Raw genomic sequence first — 15,085 nt, forward strand, 5'->3', positions numbered from 1 at the left:
TAAAACAATCTTTTTCCTACAACCTCTAACTGCTAATCTAAACTGCATTCAAACCATTCTTTTGCCCTCCTTCTGTGGTAAGGCACAAAATGAATTCCACCACAACAAAACAACTTGCCTCGTGGAAACCATTATTCTGAAGATGAAGCATTGTGTGGTGTCCTTTACCACTATTACGGGCAGTCAGTCTGTTAGAACGTATTGGGCGATTATAAGCCAGCCTTTTCAGAGAAAGCCATGGGTTTCAAGTTAGCAGTAACCATCTATCAATTCCTGAGATTATGCCATGATTTACTGTCACAGCATCATGTATTCTCTGATTTTCTGCCTGCTATGAAACATTGTGCTTTCCTTTTCTATTGATGTATCAACTATAATAGTTACAAGCAGCTACAGAAAAATCAATAGCCAACTTTCATTACTGAGCACATAAAGAGTACCATGCTGTGAGAGCACCTAGTTGTTAAATAGTCACCAGCAGTAAGGTACACTATAAATGTCTGTTATTTTGGTCTACATGAAGAATGTCTGAATTTGAAGCATCAAATAGCTAGGATTTCTGACATCACTGGATTCCATGTCAAATTTTTTGAGTATGTGATTTTTTATCTGAGCGTCAGCCTTGATTTGTCTTTTCTGTGCTGGGATCTCTAGCTGACCCAGGAAATTAATATAAAAATAACATATAGCTGGGCTATCCTTCACTGGAAGCTCGTTATGTTTGGTTGAACAGAAGTGGTAAGAATTGTGTTAATGTTTATTGAACTAGACTGTATCAAGTAAATTGATTATGGTGAGTGGGCCAACAATGTCTGTGTTAATCTCACAAACAGAGCAGAGATTAAAAGCCATGCTACCCTATGGCTACAGGATCAGAGGTGCTCCTTGGACTATACACTAAAAAAAAACTTTTCAACACATGGTTGGGGGGGAAGGGGGAGCATAATTTTTGGTATAATATGTTTATTTGCCAGTGGAAACACAGAGCTTCAATTAGTGAATGTAAACCAGGAATGCCAAGAACAAAAGTAAATGCTAACAAGCATTGCTCTGAGCATGTTCAGGCCATTGCTGTCCTCAAGCACAGAGCTCCTGCAGGGCAGGCTCTGCTGCAGAAGTCAGTGATTACCTTGGCTCCTGGAGACTGTGCTGATTTACAGCTATGAATGCAGTGTTTGTTGCTGAATATCTTAGTTTGAAAGCCTGTGTATTGCCATGAAACTCAAACATGAGGATGCACATGGGTACTTACATGAATTGCACCCCATGAAATGTACATCCATCATCTATCACGGCCACAAGATTAGAAGAAAGCCATGTTTATTGCCCTGGACAAAACTTTTAGTAAAATTAACCTTTAAGAAAAGAAATCCAAATCAGTACTTCAAAAAATGCAAAAGCATCACAGAAATCTTGTAATAAAAAATCAAAAATAGAATAGAAATCTCATTCCCAATGGCAATTTAGTCCTGCCCATCCAGAAATACCTCCAGGTGGTGAACACCCTGCTTTGCATAGCATAGGGAGGCTGAGCTACAACTGTCCTCAACAGTGAGTGTCAATTTAGGTTGTGGTGAATCTGAAACTCAAAATCCTTCCAAAGGGTGAGGAGGGAAGACAAAATCCACAACCTAAACAAATAAAGCACCACGAGACTCAAACAAGAAGCATTACAGAGTGCCGTATAGCTGCAGACATTTTTGTTTGGGCTTCCTTTCATAAACCTCTTCCATAACACAGCACATACGTATCACAGGACAAAATGAGATCTGTAACTTTCCCTCAGACCAATAGGCAACAACAGAGACAGAAGCGTTCCTTTATTCCACCAGTGCTAGAGATTGGAAGAGCCTTGCCCTGGGGCCTGGGCTTTGCTGCCACTCAGCCAGGAGCCCAGCACTTGGTGCACTACAGCTGGGCAAGCACACAGGCTGCTGTGGTCAGGCCTGGTAATAATATGATCACTGATACAAACATATGAGGAAAGCCAAACTCGTCAACACATTTCACCTAAGCCTGCAGATTCTTTATCAACACTAATTTGATGTGGAATTGAAACAGTACCTCACAGACAACAGCTTAAATGTACCAAATTGTGGCTTGCTGTTACACTTACACAGTAAATAGCTGTAAATGTCAACAGTGAATTCTAGCTCTTCTAAGTAGAAAATTCAAGTGTTTGGTTAAGAGAAGTCTGTAGTTCTACTGTAGTTGTGCCATAGGGCTTTCAGCAGTGAGCAAGTAAATGAATGATGTTTTGCATCAGATTGTTTCAAAATAAGACAATAAAACACTGGTTATTTTACTGATTTTTTTTTTTCTTTCTTTTTTTAAATCAAAGTTTGGAAAAAAAGAAAGGATAACTGTACCACACCGATCCTTGTCTCAAATAAGGCACAGGACTTAATGTTTAAACTGTTTGTTGATTACACTGACAGAGTGTTGTGGTATAGTTCTGTATCCCCTAGAGCAGAACAGCACTAAAACGCCTTTGCTTTTCCTCTTTTAAAGAAAAGACATTGTAATAGCTTCCACTCCTGTGGGATTCTGGAAATAAACAGAAGGAAAAATTCACCAAGTAGTAAAAAAGTGGTATGAAGTTCTGCTCCTACCTAGAAACCACTATAATAATATAATTGGCTGGCCTAATATTTTTAATCAAGTTCAAAAAAGTTTGAAATATAATAATTAAATGCAAATACAGTCGTGATCCCAAAGACCAGAAGAATGCCTTTAAGCTAGTATTTATAACAAGAACTATTCGACTGAGCTGTCTTGTAAATTTTATCATACCTGAGGCAGTTTTCCTCAGTCGATTAGCTGAAAAGCTGAATATATCCTGAGGCAAACCAGACATCTAGTACAGGCTAAATTCAACTACTGGAGCTTAAATTTGGCTTAATATATCCCCACTTGGATCTGCCTGTTTAATTCTCTTTCATATGATAACGTTGGTTTATTCATAGTCTGGACTTGCCACCTGAACAAACTGTACCTCATATCTTATTCTAATGGAATAAGAAAACTTTGCAAAAACCACAAAAGTTCCTCACTGAAAATCAAATGCAAATTTGGGATTAAAAACTGTTTTGTAAAGTGACTACAAGATTAGTACAGAGAGATTTTTCCCCCAAGGAGCACTGCTTTTTATGATCATGCATTTTTTATACTCTGTAGAGACAGATGGGCTTTATAAAAGGATAGAGCCTGCTACTCAAAAGGGTTTCAGTGGCAGCTGCACTTCTGTGCTTTAACCTCAGTAGAAATGTATATAGGGTATTTTTCCAGAAAATATTTATACTACTTCTTTTAGGACTACATTCCCTTTTCGTGTAGTTCCAGTGACAGCAGCAGAAATACCTCTGATATTATTCTGGTCCATTATTCCTATTTTAAGCAGTACTTGAGTAACAGAAAAGAGGAACAGGGAGGAAAAGGATAGATAACATCTAAACTTCTCGTGACTGCAGAATACAAATCTAATAATTCAGAAAAGTTGAAAACATCTAAGCAAAAGCAGAGCAAACTTTTCTAAAAGGACGTGAATTTCTAAATTTACATTCTTTTTTGTTTCTGCACACTCAGTGGCTTCCCATCCAAACAGCAGACTGCTCCTTGCTCCTCTTTCCATTGCACTGCACAGCCGTTTATTGCAAGTTGCATACAACACCCTTTCTGCCTCAGTTCATAACTTCAAGGCTTTTGTATGATGTCCCTATCACCATTCACAGGAACTTCATAAATATTTATGACATTTTAAACCATTCACGCCCTACAAATTGTAGATACTGACAGCCAATTTCTTTAAAATATCAACAATCCAGTACTGTTCATGCGTTACTGAAGATTGAAGTGATGTTTCAGAAATTAAGTTGGGAAACCACTTGGTTCATTAAATTTACTGTTTACTCTTATTTTGTTAACTCTTATAATAATTCTACTTTTCTTGTTTTCTCAAATGTAATTCTTTTTCTCTGGTCACTGTGTGATATAAAACTAATGGTAGGGCTGTAGGTCTGCCCACATTCAAATATGCATATACTGAAGCCTGTTGATATCATGACATTTACTTTCTTAGCTGTTTTCCTTAGCTGTGCTTATTCCAACTGAATATTTGAAAGACAATCATTTCTAGCTCAGGCATACACTAAGGAGCTGGGAATAGGTGAGGAGTTTGGAAAAATTAGTCTTAAGTGATGTTCTTTCTTAGTTTATCCATGAGATCTTCCCTAAATTGTTTCAGCCCCAGCTTATCAACACATGCCTGCATACAAATACAACCACGGCTACATAGGACAGAGCTATAGAACTTGTCCCTGAAAAAGAGACTTGGGTTGAGTCATTTTTTTTCTAAGACTGATCTGCAGGTTAACTGAAAGAGTCACCCTATCAAAAACACAAACAATCCTGAAAGCAGGAACCAGAAAGCCATGTTGGACCAGGCAGCTGTTTCACCATGTCTCACCACCAGCTTGCAACAAGACTTTTAATTTGGGCTTAAACCCTTGTGTTCTACCTTTCTCTGCAGCAGCACAGCTTCAACTCAAAGACTGGAGCATACCTCTAGAATGAACAGCTGTAGCCAGCAATAGCTAAGATCACCCTTTGAAGAGTCGGGAGACTCCACTTTCTTCTTTGAATACATTCAGGTTGGATATTAGGAAAAAAATTCTCTTTGAAAGGGTGGTCAAGTGTTAGAACAAGCTGCTCAGGGAAGTGGTGGAGTCACCATCCCTGAAGGTGTTCTAGAAACATGCAGATGTGACACTGAAGGACACGGTTTAGTGGACCTGGTAGAAATGGGTTGATGGTTGGACTTGAAGACTCTGGAGGTCTTTTCCAGATTCTGTGATCCCATGATTCTGTGAAATTCCTGTCCTTTTTCTGTGCCTTCAAAGAAAGCAGCAGCAACTGTCTTATGCAGAACCTAGCTACATCAGTGAATGCTAAGCATGCATTAACATATCAACAGGTTGCATACAGTGGATGCTAGGCGGAGCAAAGAGTTAAGCACATGCTGTACAGCTCACCCAATCCACAGATAAGAATGCAACATCAGCAGGAAATTAACTCCAGGCATGTAGGGAACTGGTGGGTAAAAAAGTTAGGCGGTCCCTACAGATAAGGCATTTCTAAAATGAAGTGCTACCTGTGCAACCACTGCTTGGATCTGATGTATCTGGTCCATCCATATCTCCTCTGGGATAACCTGCTCTCCCCATTGGCTCTCCACAGCTCTAGCTGTGTTCCTGTACCTAGTCCTGCTTTCCCTCATGAGCCCCAGTGAGAAGCACTGGACTTTACATTTGGGGTCAGGACCTGTGAGCAGCTCTTCCTCCAGAAGGGGCCTGGCAGGATCCTGCTTTGTTATGTTTCAATGACTACCATATCATATATGCGTCATTTGAAAGGCATAAGGATGTCCATTCCTGCATTGCCAGGATGAGAGGCAGGTGGAGATTTTGTTTGTTTGCTTAACTTTAAAGTCAGTAAACTCTCAGCCTGAGCTGCTGAAAGTCAAGCTGTTTATTTTCCTGACTGATGACTCAGTCAGTAATTACACCAGTCATAAAGACTGACAAGATCAAATCAGGTTTCATCCTTTGACTTCACTGAGAGTGCAACAACAGAAACAACTGAAATTTAGTAAAATATTTTCACAGTTGTGTAAAGAGAACTCAGATAAATAATCCCTAACTCCCTTTTCATTGGAGATCTAACAGTAGCAAAAGCAATTATAAAATTATTTAATGAAGTAAATAAATACAGGTCCTAATAGAGATCAGAAGCTGATATTCTCAGTACGAATCTGTGATTTTACAGACTTTTTGGCAGAGAAAAAATATGCCTCAATATTTTAAATACTATTAGAAAGACGCCTATCTCTATGAAACAACACCAAAATATGTCTTAGCTGATTTCTGAATTGTTCTGAAACAAACCAAAAGTCCACCAAGATCAAATATGGGGGATGGAATACGTTTGGACTATGAATTACAGCCTCCTTTCTCATTAGTGTCCTATTCTTACCATGGAAATACAGTTGTTGGGTTTTTTTGCCTAACACCTAATTAATTAAATGCATTGCTAGAGAATAATTTAATTAAGATTTTCAAAACAATGTGCCCATTATCTGATGTTATGTTCAACTCAAGATGAAAATTGCTTTAGGACCCTCATAAACAGTCAGAGATAAATCTTTACACTGCTAGAGACAGAGAAAGAACCCTTTAGAGAACAGGAAAAGTTTTCAATACATTTACTTCAGATTTGGGAAGGTCTACAAAGACAGATGTGTAAAATGTAAAAGTTTTTCAAGTTCTGGGAGGTGCTGACTATAGCACCTTCCAATCAATTAATAAACACATCTAAAATAATTTGTTTCCCATGCCTTCTAAGTAAATAATATTCAGTACAAACAAGCTCAAATAAAACCAAGGGGAATTTTCCAATAAGGAGTTCATCTTTAACACAAACCTTCCTTCATTATAGTAGTCTGCTTGTCAAGAGAAATTAGACACAGAATGTCATATATCTGCTATCATGGCAGATGCGCTAGGATGCTCCTGTTTAAACTACAGAGAATCATGAACAATTTTCAAGCTGGCAGTTACCAACCATTACTACTCTTGCTCTCAAAGATTTCTTTATCACCTATCAAAATTTACCAACAAAATTTCCAGTCCAGCTGGACAAAATTCTTGAAGACGAGCTTGAAGGCCATCCTGGCATAGTTTAAAAAACGTGTTATAGCTATACTTTTTTGACCATTCCGAAGAGTTGCTAAGCACTGGGGCCTGTTGGCTTTAATGAAATCCCTTAGCCTCCTTACATAGATAGTGCTGTACCCTTTCAAGGAGAGGAAGATGAGCCTTGGGCTGGGATCAAGTCTTACTGCCTGCAACGTCCATTTCCAGTCTTATGAAAATGAGGGACTTCTACCCTCAGAGAATCTTGAACATAACCTTATTTCACCTGTGAAATACCATAATTTGCAATGGTGCAAAATCCACAGTGGAAGTCGATGTAGCAGTGTGTGCACCTGTTCCTCGTTTTACATGGAAAAGGTGCCTGATAAAATGTGTGCAGTACAATTTAACCAGCTTTCGCTAGGAAATATTTACGCTGCTCCTAAGGAGTTACTATTTTTCAGATTTAAATCTCTCATTCTCTTTCATTTTGCTTTTCAGAATTCCCAGACCAAAGGAATCTCTCTACAGATTAATACACCACCAAATTTTCAGTATTTCATGTTCAGAATATGAGAGGGAGAAAACCTCTCTGAAACCTAAATATTTTCCCCTCTGAAGACCAGACCCATTTTTGGGAAAAATATGCAAAAGTGTTCGTGTTGCTCTGAATGTTGCATGCAGTTTCAGCTAAAAACACAGCTTTACAGCAGATGTATAAAAGAATCAAAATTGGGAGATTTGTAGGAATAGTAGCACATTTTTATAGTGAGTGCAGAGCAGCTCCTGACACAGTATAATACTGTTTTTGTCTTAATCGTCAAAAGTAAGCTATAGAGAACAAAAAATTCTTTGTTTGACAGAAAAGCAATTGCTATTTCTTGTAAAACATATAATATATTCCAGAAGACCTAAGGGTTTACTTTCCAATAAGGATAGAAATAGATGTGCGCCCCACTGTGAGCTTGCAGTAAGGCTGTTTCATGTAAAAAGTTCGTAATTAGTCCCTGAGTGAATAAGTAGAAGAGATAAGAGGCTGATACTTACTGTAAGCAACACAAAACAGTTTTTCTAGCTGCTAGATTTAAGGGTGTGTGGGTGGGAGGGGGGGACCTATTCCTACTCATTTAATTTACAAGTGTCTAAGCACTGGAAAATTATTTCTTGCATTAAGCTTAAACATGTGTATTTTAAATTGTTACTAACTGAAATAAAATTGGTAAGAGACACTGCAATTCTAAAAAGCAGACAGGAGTGAAGAATTACACGAAAGCACAAAAGACTGATGTGTTGTACTTCAGTAGCAGATTTCATGCTCATTATACAACTCTGACTTCAGCAGAGTTACATCAGCATCACCTGGTGTTTTGCCAGTTTACCTCATTAGCGTTCAAAGGATCCTTATCGAAAAGGAAATACTTGGAAAACTAAATCAAGCTCCTTTAGCCAAAGTTAAATAATAACTGTCAAGAACAGAAACAAACCCAAAGCACGTGAGAAATATCTGCAACAAAAATAAAACTGTAGTTAGATAAAATCACTATCATCTAAATACTAAATTGCCAATCTTGGTTATGCCATGAGGACCTCACACAAGACACAACTGGTCATCAGGTTGCCTCCACACCATCTCTGTCATGACTGCGCTGCCAGAGAGATCAACACACAGATGTCATGATGTCCAACACCATAGTCACTTGGACCAGGAATGCTCCGATTCAGTTAGAAAGAGTAAGGAAAATTCCTTGCATTCGGACTGATTAACTAAAACCACCTTGTTTACAAACATCTGATTCTCATCACAAATGCCAGGAATACATTAAAAGTATTTCCTCTGCCTGGATGCAGCATAGAAGCCCCAGAACTACTTTTTGTTTACTGTTCGTGTTGATTGTACTTCTTTTTAAATCTGACTCTAATGCTTTTGTTGCCATGCACAAGTATTTAAAGAACCGTTTAAAATGATTTTGAAGTTATTTTTAGCAGGAAAAAGGTTTGACATGCTAATTCTAAAATCATTATACGATTTATCTGCTTGTTTAACACAGTTTAACACTCCAACACAGGCCACATTTTCTGGGGAAATTTATGTTCTGCCAATTCATTCATGATTGCAACTTGCCTCTGAAAGCAATCTATTAATCATAACAAAACACTTAACTTTTAAATCAAGTCACACTCACTGCAAAATACCTTGGGAGTTTTAGGTACCTAAAAACAAACAGTTCTTAGAAAACATCCAGAGTAACATACGAAAACATGATTTACCAGGGACACGGGCAGAAAGACTTCAGAGAAATAAGTGTGAATAGCTCAGAGACCACGCACAGTGGCTCTGAAATTTCCAGTTCTCCTCACTCTGGATACTGAAATTTCAGATGATTCTAGTTGGACAGTCATCGTCACCTAAGTACTGCTAGTGAGTTCTTTAAAGCCAGATAGCAAAATTCAAGCAGATGGCATGTCTTGGCTCCCAAGCAAGCAGCATCAGATTTAGGGAACCACTTGCTTCATTTCCACAGTGAAACTGGGACAGGAAAGAGGCAGAGAGTAATGACAGCAGGAACCATCCACCTTGCAGAAAGCCCGTGCAAGAGTGAAGCTAATAGGCAGCTGGCAGCAAGTACAGCATGCTCCTGAGAGGCTCCTGCTCAAAGCCTGTGCACGCTGTCCAGCTCTGCCATTGAGATCCATGGCTTCCCTCTTGTTTTCTGATCCTGAGGAAAAATGTTGGCCACCTTCAACCATTTTCCTCTTATTCTAGCACAGTTATGAGCAGGAACCATTTGTTCTATTTAAAGCTCTTCTAGGAAAAGGTGCAATTAGATCCAACTTACACAGCTTTCCAGTCCACTGATGGATTGGGGAACCAAAGTGTGTTCCTATTTTACAAAGGAAAACACTCATTTCCCCTCCATTCAAAGGCTAGGATTTACAATGAACCAAATTCTGCCAAATTCCCACTCTCCCTTGCTCAAAGAACATCCATACAGGGACACATTTGTCTTTATTCAAAGAAACTGTATTACAGTACTCTACTGATGGTATAAATGATTGAACGTCAACCAAAATAAGTTCTCCCAGCAAGAGCGCTTTGATTGCTTCCTACTTTCTGCATTATAGCAGCAGTCTGATTTGCAAATTTTTGGATAATTTCTGCAGTCTTCACATATGTCAAAAGACAGCATGGAAACAGGTTTTACAAACGGACTCAAACAGTAAGGAGTTAGTATATTGGCAGACTCCTTTCAGCAGTGCACAGCGATAGGACAAGGGGAAAAAGCCACAAACCATAGCATAGGAAGTTCCGCACAAATGTGCGCAAGAACTTCTTTGTGATAAGGGTGACGGAGCACTGGAACAGGCTGCCCAGGGAGGTTGTGGAGTCTCCTTCTCTGGAGACATTCAAGACCCACCTGGATGCCTACCTGTGCGACCCACTCTAGGGAGCATGCTTAGGCAGGGGGGTTGGACTCAATGGTCTCCACAGGTCCCTTCCAGCCCTACAGTTCTGTGATTCTACGATTCTCTGATTTATCTCTGACTGCCATTTCCATAGCTTAAACTTCCTGCATCGGAACAGAAAGAAGATAATCAAAGAGAGGCAGAGTGAACAAATCTTGCCTACCTACCGATGTAAGCGCCTGTGTTGTCCAATATCAAATAAAATTAGCCTGTTGGATTTCAGGAAGCACAGTCAGGCTAAAGGGCACCATTCTTATCTGGTATTCCACCCACAGGACAATGATTTCAATTTATAAAGATCATTAGTCAATGAAATATATATTTTAGAGAGTTTCTAGTAGGGAAGATTATTTTGGCAGTCACTGGAGTGTACCAGATGGTTCATTAACATAGACTAGACAAGTCAAAGGCTTTCAGAATCATTTAGAAAATGTCAAACAGAAACAAGACCCCTGTCACTTTTTATTAGAATTAACTACATCATACCCTGGACACAGATTTCACCTTGGGTCAGAAAAATTAATACAGAATTATATGAATTGTGTAACATACTAGGTTAAAGATAGGGCTTCCTCTTGGGACTCATTTGCTAGCAATATATCATGGTCTTCTACTTTAGGAATCCTCAACCTTTCTTTTCGTAAGATATGAAAAGAGCTGACCTTGCTCAGACTCCATTGGTGTCTAATTGATTTGAGGTATATGCAGAATTTCAACAAGACACTCCGCTAAAGCTCTTTTGCGATCATTTTCCCAGGAAAGTTCGCAAAAGGGATCACTGAATATTCAGCAGCTTGTAGAGTATGCTTTTGTCAGGAGGAAAAAAAATACAAAAAACCCACAACATTTAGTGAAAAATTGCCCTAGTAAGCTGTAATTAAAATGCAACTCAATTGTTCTTACTTTTTTTTGTTGTTTTAATTATCATTCAGATGTCAAAAATCTAGAGAACTTCCAGCTTGTGGAGGGTGTTCAGGAACAAGTGAATGCTGCTCTGCTGGACTACACGATGTGTAATTACCCACAGCAAACAGACAAATTTGGGCAGCTTCTCCTGCGACTACCAGAAATCCGGGCCATCAGTATGCAGGCAGAAGAATACCTCTACTATAAACACCTGAACGGAGATGTTCCATGTAATAACCTTCTCATTGAGATGCTGCATGCAAAGAGAGCATAAATTATATCCGTTAGAGCTTCTGCTTTCAAGGAAAAGATATACTCTGAACTGCTCCAAGCAACACTAATTAAAATGTGGTTTTAAGACTTTGCAAAATGGTATAATAATCAAATACTAATAGTAAATAAGTGATGTATCAGGGTATTTGTATTGCAAACTGTGAATCATATGCTACACATCCCCAAAGGAATCTCTTTAGGACTTTATAAACTGGAGTGAAGTAAACTTAAAAAGTGGATACTATCACCAATGTCAACATGAATAACAACAGAATGATTCTTGTATATTTAACTTCTGATTGCCAATGCGAAGAAATTTAGGGGAAAACTGATCTGTATTGTTGAGCTAAGAGAGTGGGGAATTTGAGTGCACTAAATTCCTTCATTGTACAGCAGGACTTCTAGAACAGTTATAATAGATGCAAATCTGCATCTATACCATCTTCTATCATTCTCCCAAGGACCCAACACTTCTTCTGTGATAAACGATGTGGCATCCATTTAACAGTCTGTACAAGAGAGTTGGCCTAGGCCACCTTCTAGGTAGTATGGCCACCACTTCCCTAGACGCTGGTTTTGACAGTCTCTCAGGCCTGCAGATAGCTAATATCAAGAGTCTGTTTTCAAGTTAGCTTGGCATTCTTACTATGTTCTAAAGTCTGTTTCATTACGTGTTCATGTCGTTAAAACAGGCAGTATCCTTCTTCTACTACTGTCACTGGCTGTCATTAAAAATCTAACATAAATACGCAACAACAACAAAAATTCAATTCAAATATATACTTCACTACTGCAGTGGCTAAAATACAGCTCTGCTATGTACTCATGGCCTTTTCCAAAAAAAAAAGAAAAAAGAAAAAAAAAAAGGAAGATACCCAAGCCACTAAAAGTGACAACTTCTTCAACAAACACTGTTGTTAAACGAAAATAAAATAAAAAAGAACAGAAATGCATTAAGCAATGCAAGAAAAGGCAAGTAAATTGTACACTTTTTTAACACAAAAAAGAAGAGTGATACTGCTTTGTCTATGTAGGCCAAAGTCTGCTGCAGAACAAATACTGAAGAAGAACAAACAAATCTCTCACTGTCCAAATGAAGGTATCAGTATTAAAATGTAGTGCCACGGTTCTAAGTCTTGCCTTATTTCACTATCCTTAAAGGTAACTGTGCAGATGTGGATCAACATATATTTAAAAATAAAGTATTAGCCTCTAACATTAACAAAAAAATAGTGTTTACATTCTTTAGGTCCTGTGGGAAGAAAGAAAGAAAAGAAAAAAAAAAACAAAAAAACAAAACTGTGATAAAATTGCAAAGCAGTGATTTCCTTAATGTTGCTTTCAAATTGGTAATTATTTTACCAGTACTTAATTACTGTATGTCGTGAGACACTAAAATCAGTGGGGGGAGGGGACTTTAGTTTGACTTTAATTTTGAGATTATCAGCTGTACAATCACTTGTAGAAACTGTATAAAATCCTAATTCTTTGATTTTTTTTTTCATGAAGATTGCTGGCTTTTGAATAGTTTATTTATACTGTATATGATAGTTTCCACTGTAGACAATTACGATGCTAATTTATTGTTTGTTGGTTTCATCTTTATCTAAGATATAGCCAGAATGAAGAAGCCAAATATATGTGTTTACTGTAGCATGTCTTCAAGCTAGTGGAACATAGTTCAGGGACACACAAAGGTCTTCATAAGTTTAAATCATTCACTTGATTGTCTGTAAATCTTCATAATCTTAAATGTAGTTTATTTAAATCTATTGTAAATTATGTGAGTTGTAGCTTTTTCTGTTTCATGTGAACTTGAAAAGGTGCATTCTCTCATTTCTTTCCAACTATCCACACACTGTATACCAAAGACATTAATTATTTCATCTGCATTAGTTAACGTTATTTTAATCACCTGTATTAATCAGCTGTATTCTGTCCATGCATAGGGTACAAACACAGCAAAGTCCAATGTCTGCACCTCCTAGATGCCTGCCTTGAATCACAGAATGCACACAGTGACATACTGGCCAAAAGCAAACCATATATACACCCCCACGGTCATCCCACACAGCAAGCATGGCAACGTTATTTTCCTAAGAGCATGCTCCGTCAAACAAACTAAATTAACAGATAGTAAGATGCAGGTGGCAATTGACTGTGGCTGTGATATCTACATATCATGAGTATAGTTCAAAGTTTGGTCATACATTTCCTTTTTAAAAGAAAAACAAAGCATATTTCAAGTGTTTGCATTTTCTTTTTTTTTTTTTTTTCCTTATTGAAATGCTACAGTGAATATCACTGAATATTTACACAAAAAAGCTTTAAAAATGTTACTAGCTGTATTCGCAGCATGATAATCTACATACAGAACAAAAGAATTTGAATAAGGATATAAGAGAGAAGAATTTTTGCATACAATTTAAACAATTGAAACAATTTCAGATAAACTACCATATATTTGCCTATATCTGTCATTCCAAGAATCCCACTTGATTGCCCAAAGTTTGCTAACAAACGAAAAAAAAAAAGAAAAAGAAAAAGAAAATAACCTAACCTCATGTTAATTGTTAACTACTTTGTAACCAGACATTTGCTTTTGACTGTCTTATTGATTACAGGACATATTAGTAAAAGCAGACTAAAATTCAAAGGTTTTGGCTTTGGCTGATTTATTATAGTTGTTCTGTGTGTGTAAACAGACAATCTGTAAAGTCTGACTATTTGTACTACAGATGTTCTGCAGCTGCCTTGGATTTAAATCCATGCAACTCTTAGAATGTGCAGTGAGTTACTTGTTGAAGTTGAAGTTTTCTTACTGTATCAGTGAAATACATATTGTCACGTCAGTTCTTGCCAGAAGTTTCTCATCGCCAATGGATTTTTTTTCAGTATTTCAATAAATATTGATATGTTCATGCTGACTACTTTTAAATTGTCTTTATGCATTCCACATCATTCCACCAAAATGAAGCACTAGTCAAAATACAGTTTCTCAGAAGAGAAGAGTGAAATATAAAACACAACAGAGTCCCCAGAAAAATAAACAAACTGATGCTAAGCGAAAAGTACAAACGTAGGGAACAGCACTTTCAAATGCTCAGACAGCAATGGTGAAATTGCATAGGCTGAAGCAAAATAAACCCAGCAAAACAGATCAGAAAAGCTGTGTTGACTCAAAAAGGAATATACCAGCTAAAAATATTAATGCATTTCATCTCATTCTGCACAACTGATTTCACTCTAAACATTGTGCAAAAAGGGTTAAGCAGCCAAACAATCGGAGGAGAAAAATGACAGAACAAAAGAAAATCAGGCAACAGGATCCAGCAGAGCTCAGGTTAACCTCTCAGCAATGTAAATACAGCACAGGGCCAGGGGCAACTCCAGAGCTTCCAGCACAACTGCCAGCAGAGGCTGCCAAGGAGGCAGATGTTACAGCTACTAGAGACAAATATTCTCTGAAAGTTGCCCTCTGGCTCATTGCCATTTCAAGAGCAGGGGGTGAAGTGGTCCAACAGCTTGTCAGTAGCACCCTACTGTTCTGAGATCAAGTCCACTGCTTCCCCTAAGCTGTCTTGTAGCTGAAAAGGGACTGTTCTGCACAGTGCCAAGTGTTCATGCTTCAAGGGGAAGAAACAGGTCCATAATTAGTTATTTACAAATACCGTGTTTGAATGAAACAAAGCCATGTTAGTGTTGCAATAAAAACAGAGTCAAATAGAAAGGATACTTCTAACTGTTGGGAA

General features: G+C 38.0%; 1 protein-coding gene across 2 annotated transcripts in view; it reads left to right on the plus strand.

Annotated features, from left to right (window-relative positions):
- NR5A2 (nuclear receptor subfamily 5 group A member 2) overlaps nucleotides 1-14,254 on the plus strand; it is an 87,072-nt gene extending 72,818 nt beyond the window's left edge. For both annotated transcript variants that reach the window (XM_042820031.1, XM_042820032.1), the window contains one exon: nucleotides 11,087-14,254. In XM_042820031.1, the coding sequence (XP_042675965.1) occupies nucleotides 11,087-11,334 (248 nt within the window). In that variant the 3' untranslated portion in view covers nucleotides 11,335-14,254. The remainder of the gene's footprint in view (nucleotides 1-11,086) is intronic.
- Nucleotides 14,255-15,085: the final 831 nt, after the last annotated feature.

The sequence above is a fragment of the Centrocercus urophasianus genome, unplaced genomic scaffold (genome assembly GCF_019232065.1).
Source record: "Centrocercus urophasianus isolate 14NV4802_14NV808 unplaced genomic scaffold, USGS_Curo_1.0 seq_18, whole genome shotgun sequence".
Classification (NCBI taxonomy): Eukaryota; Metazoa; Chordata; class Aves; order Galliformes; family Phasianidae; genus Centrocercus; species Centrocercus urophasianus.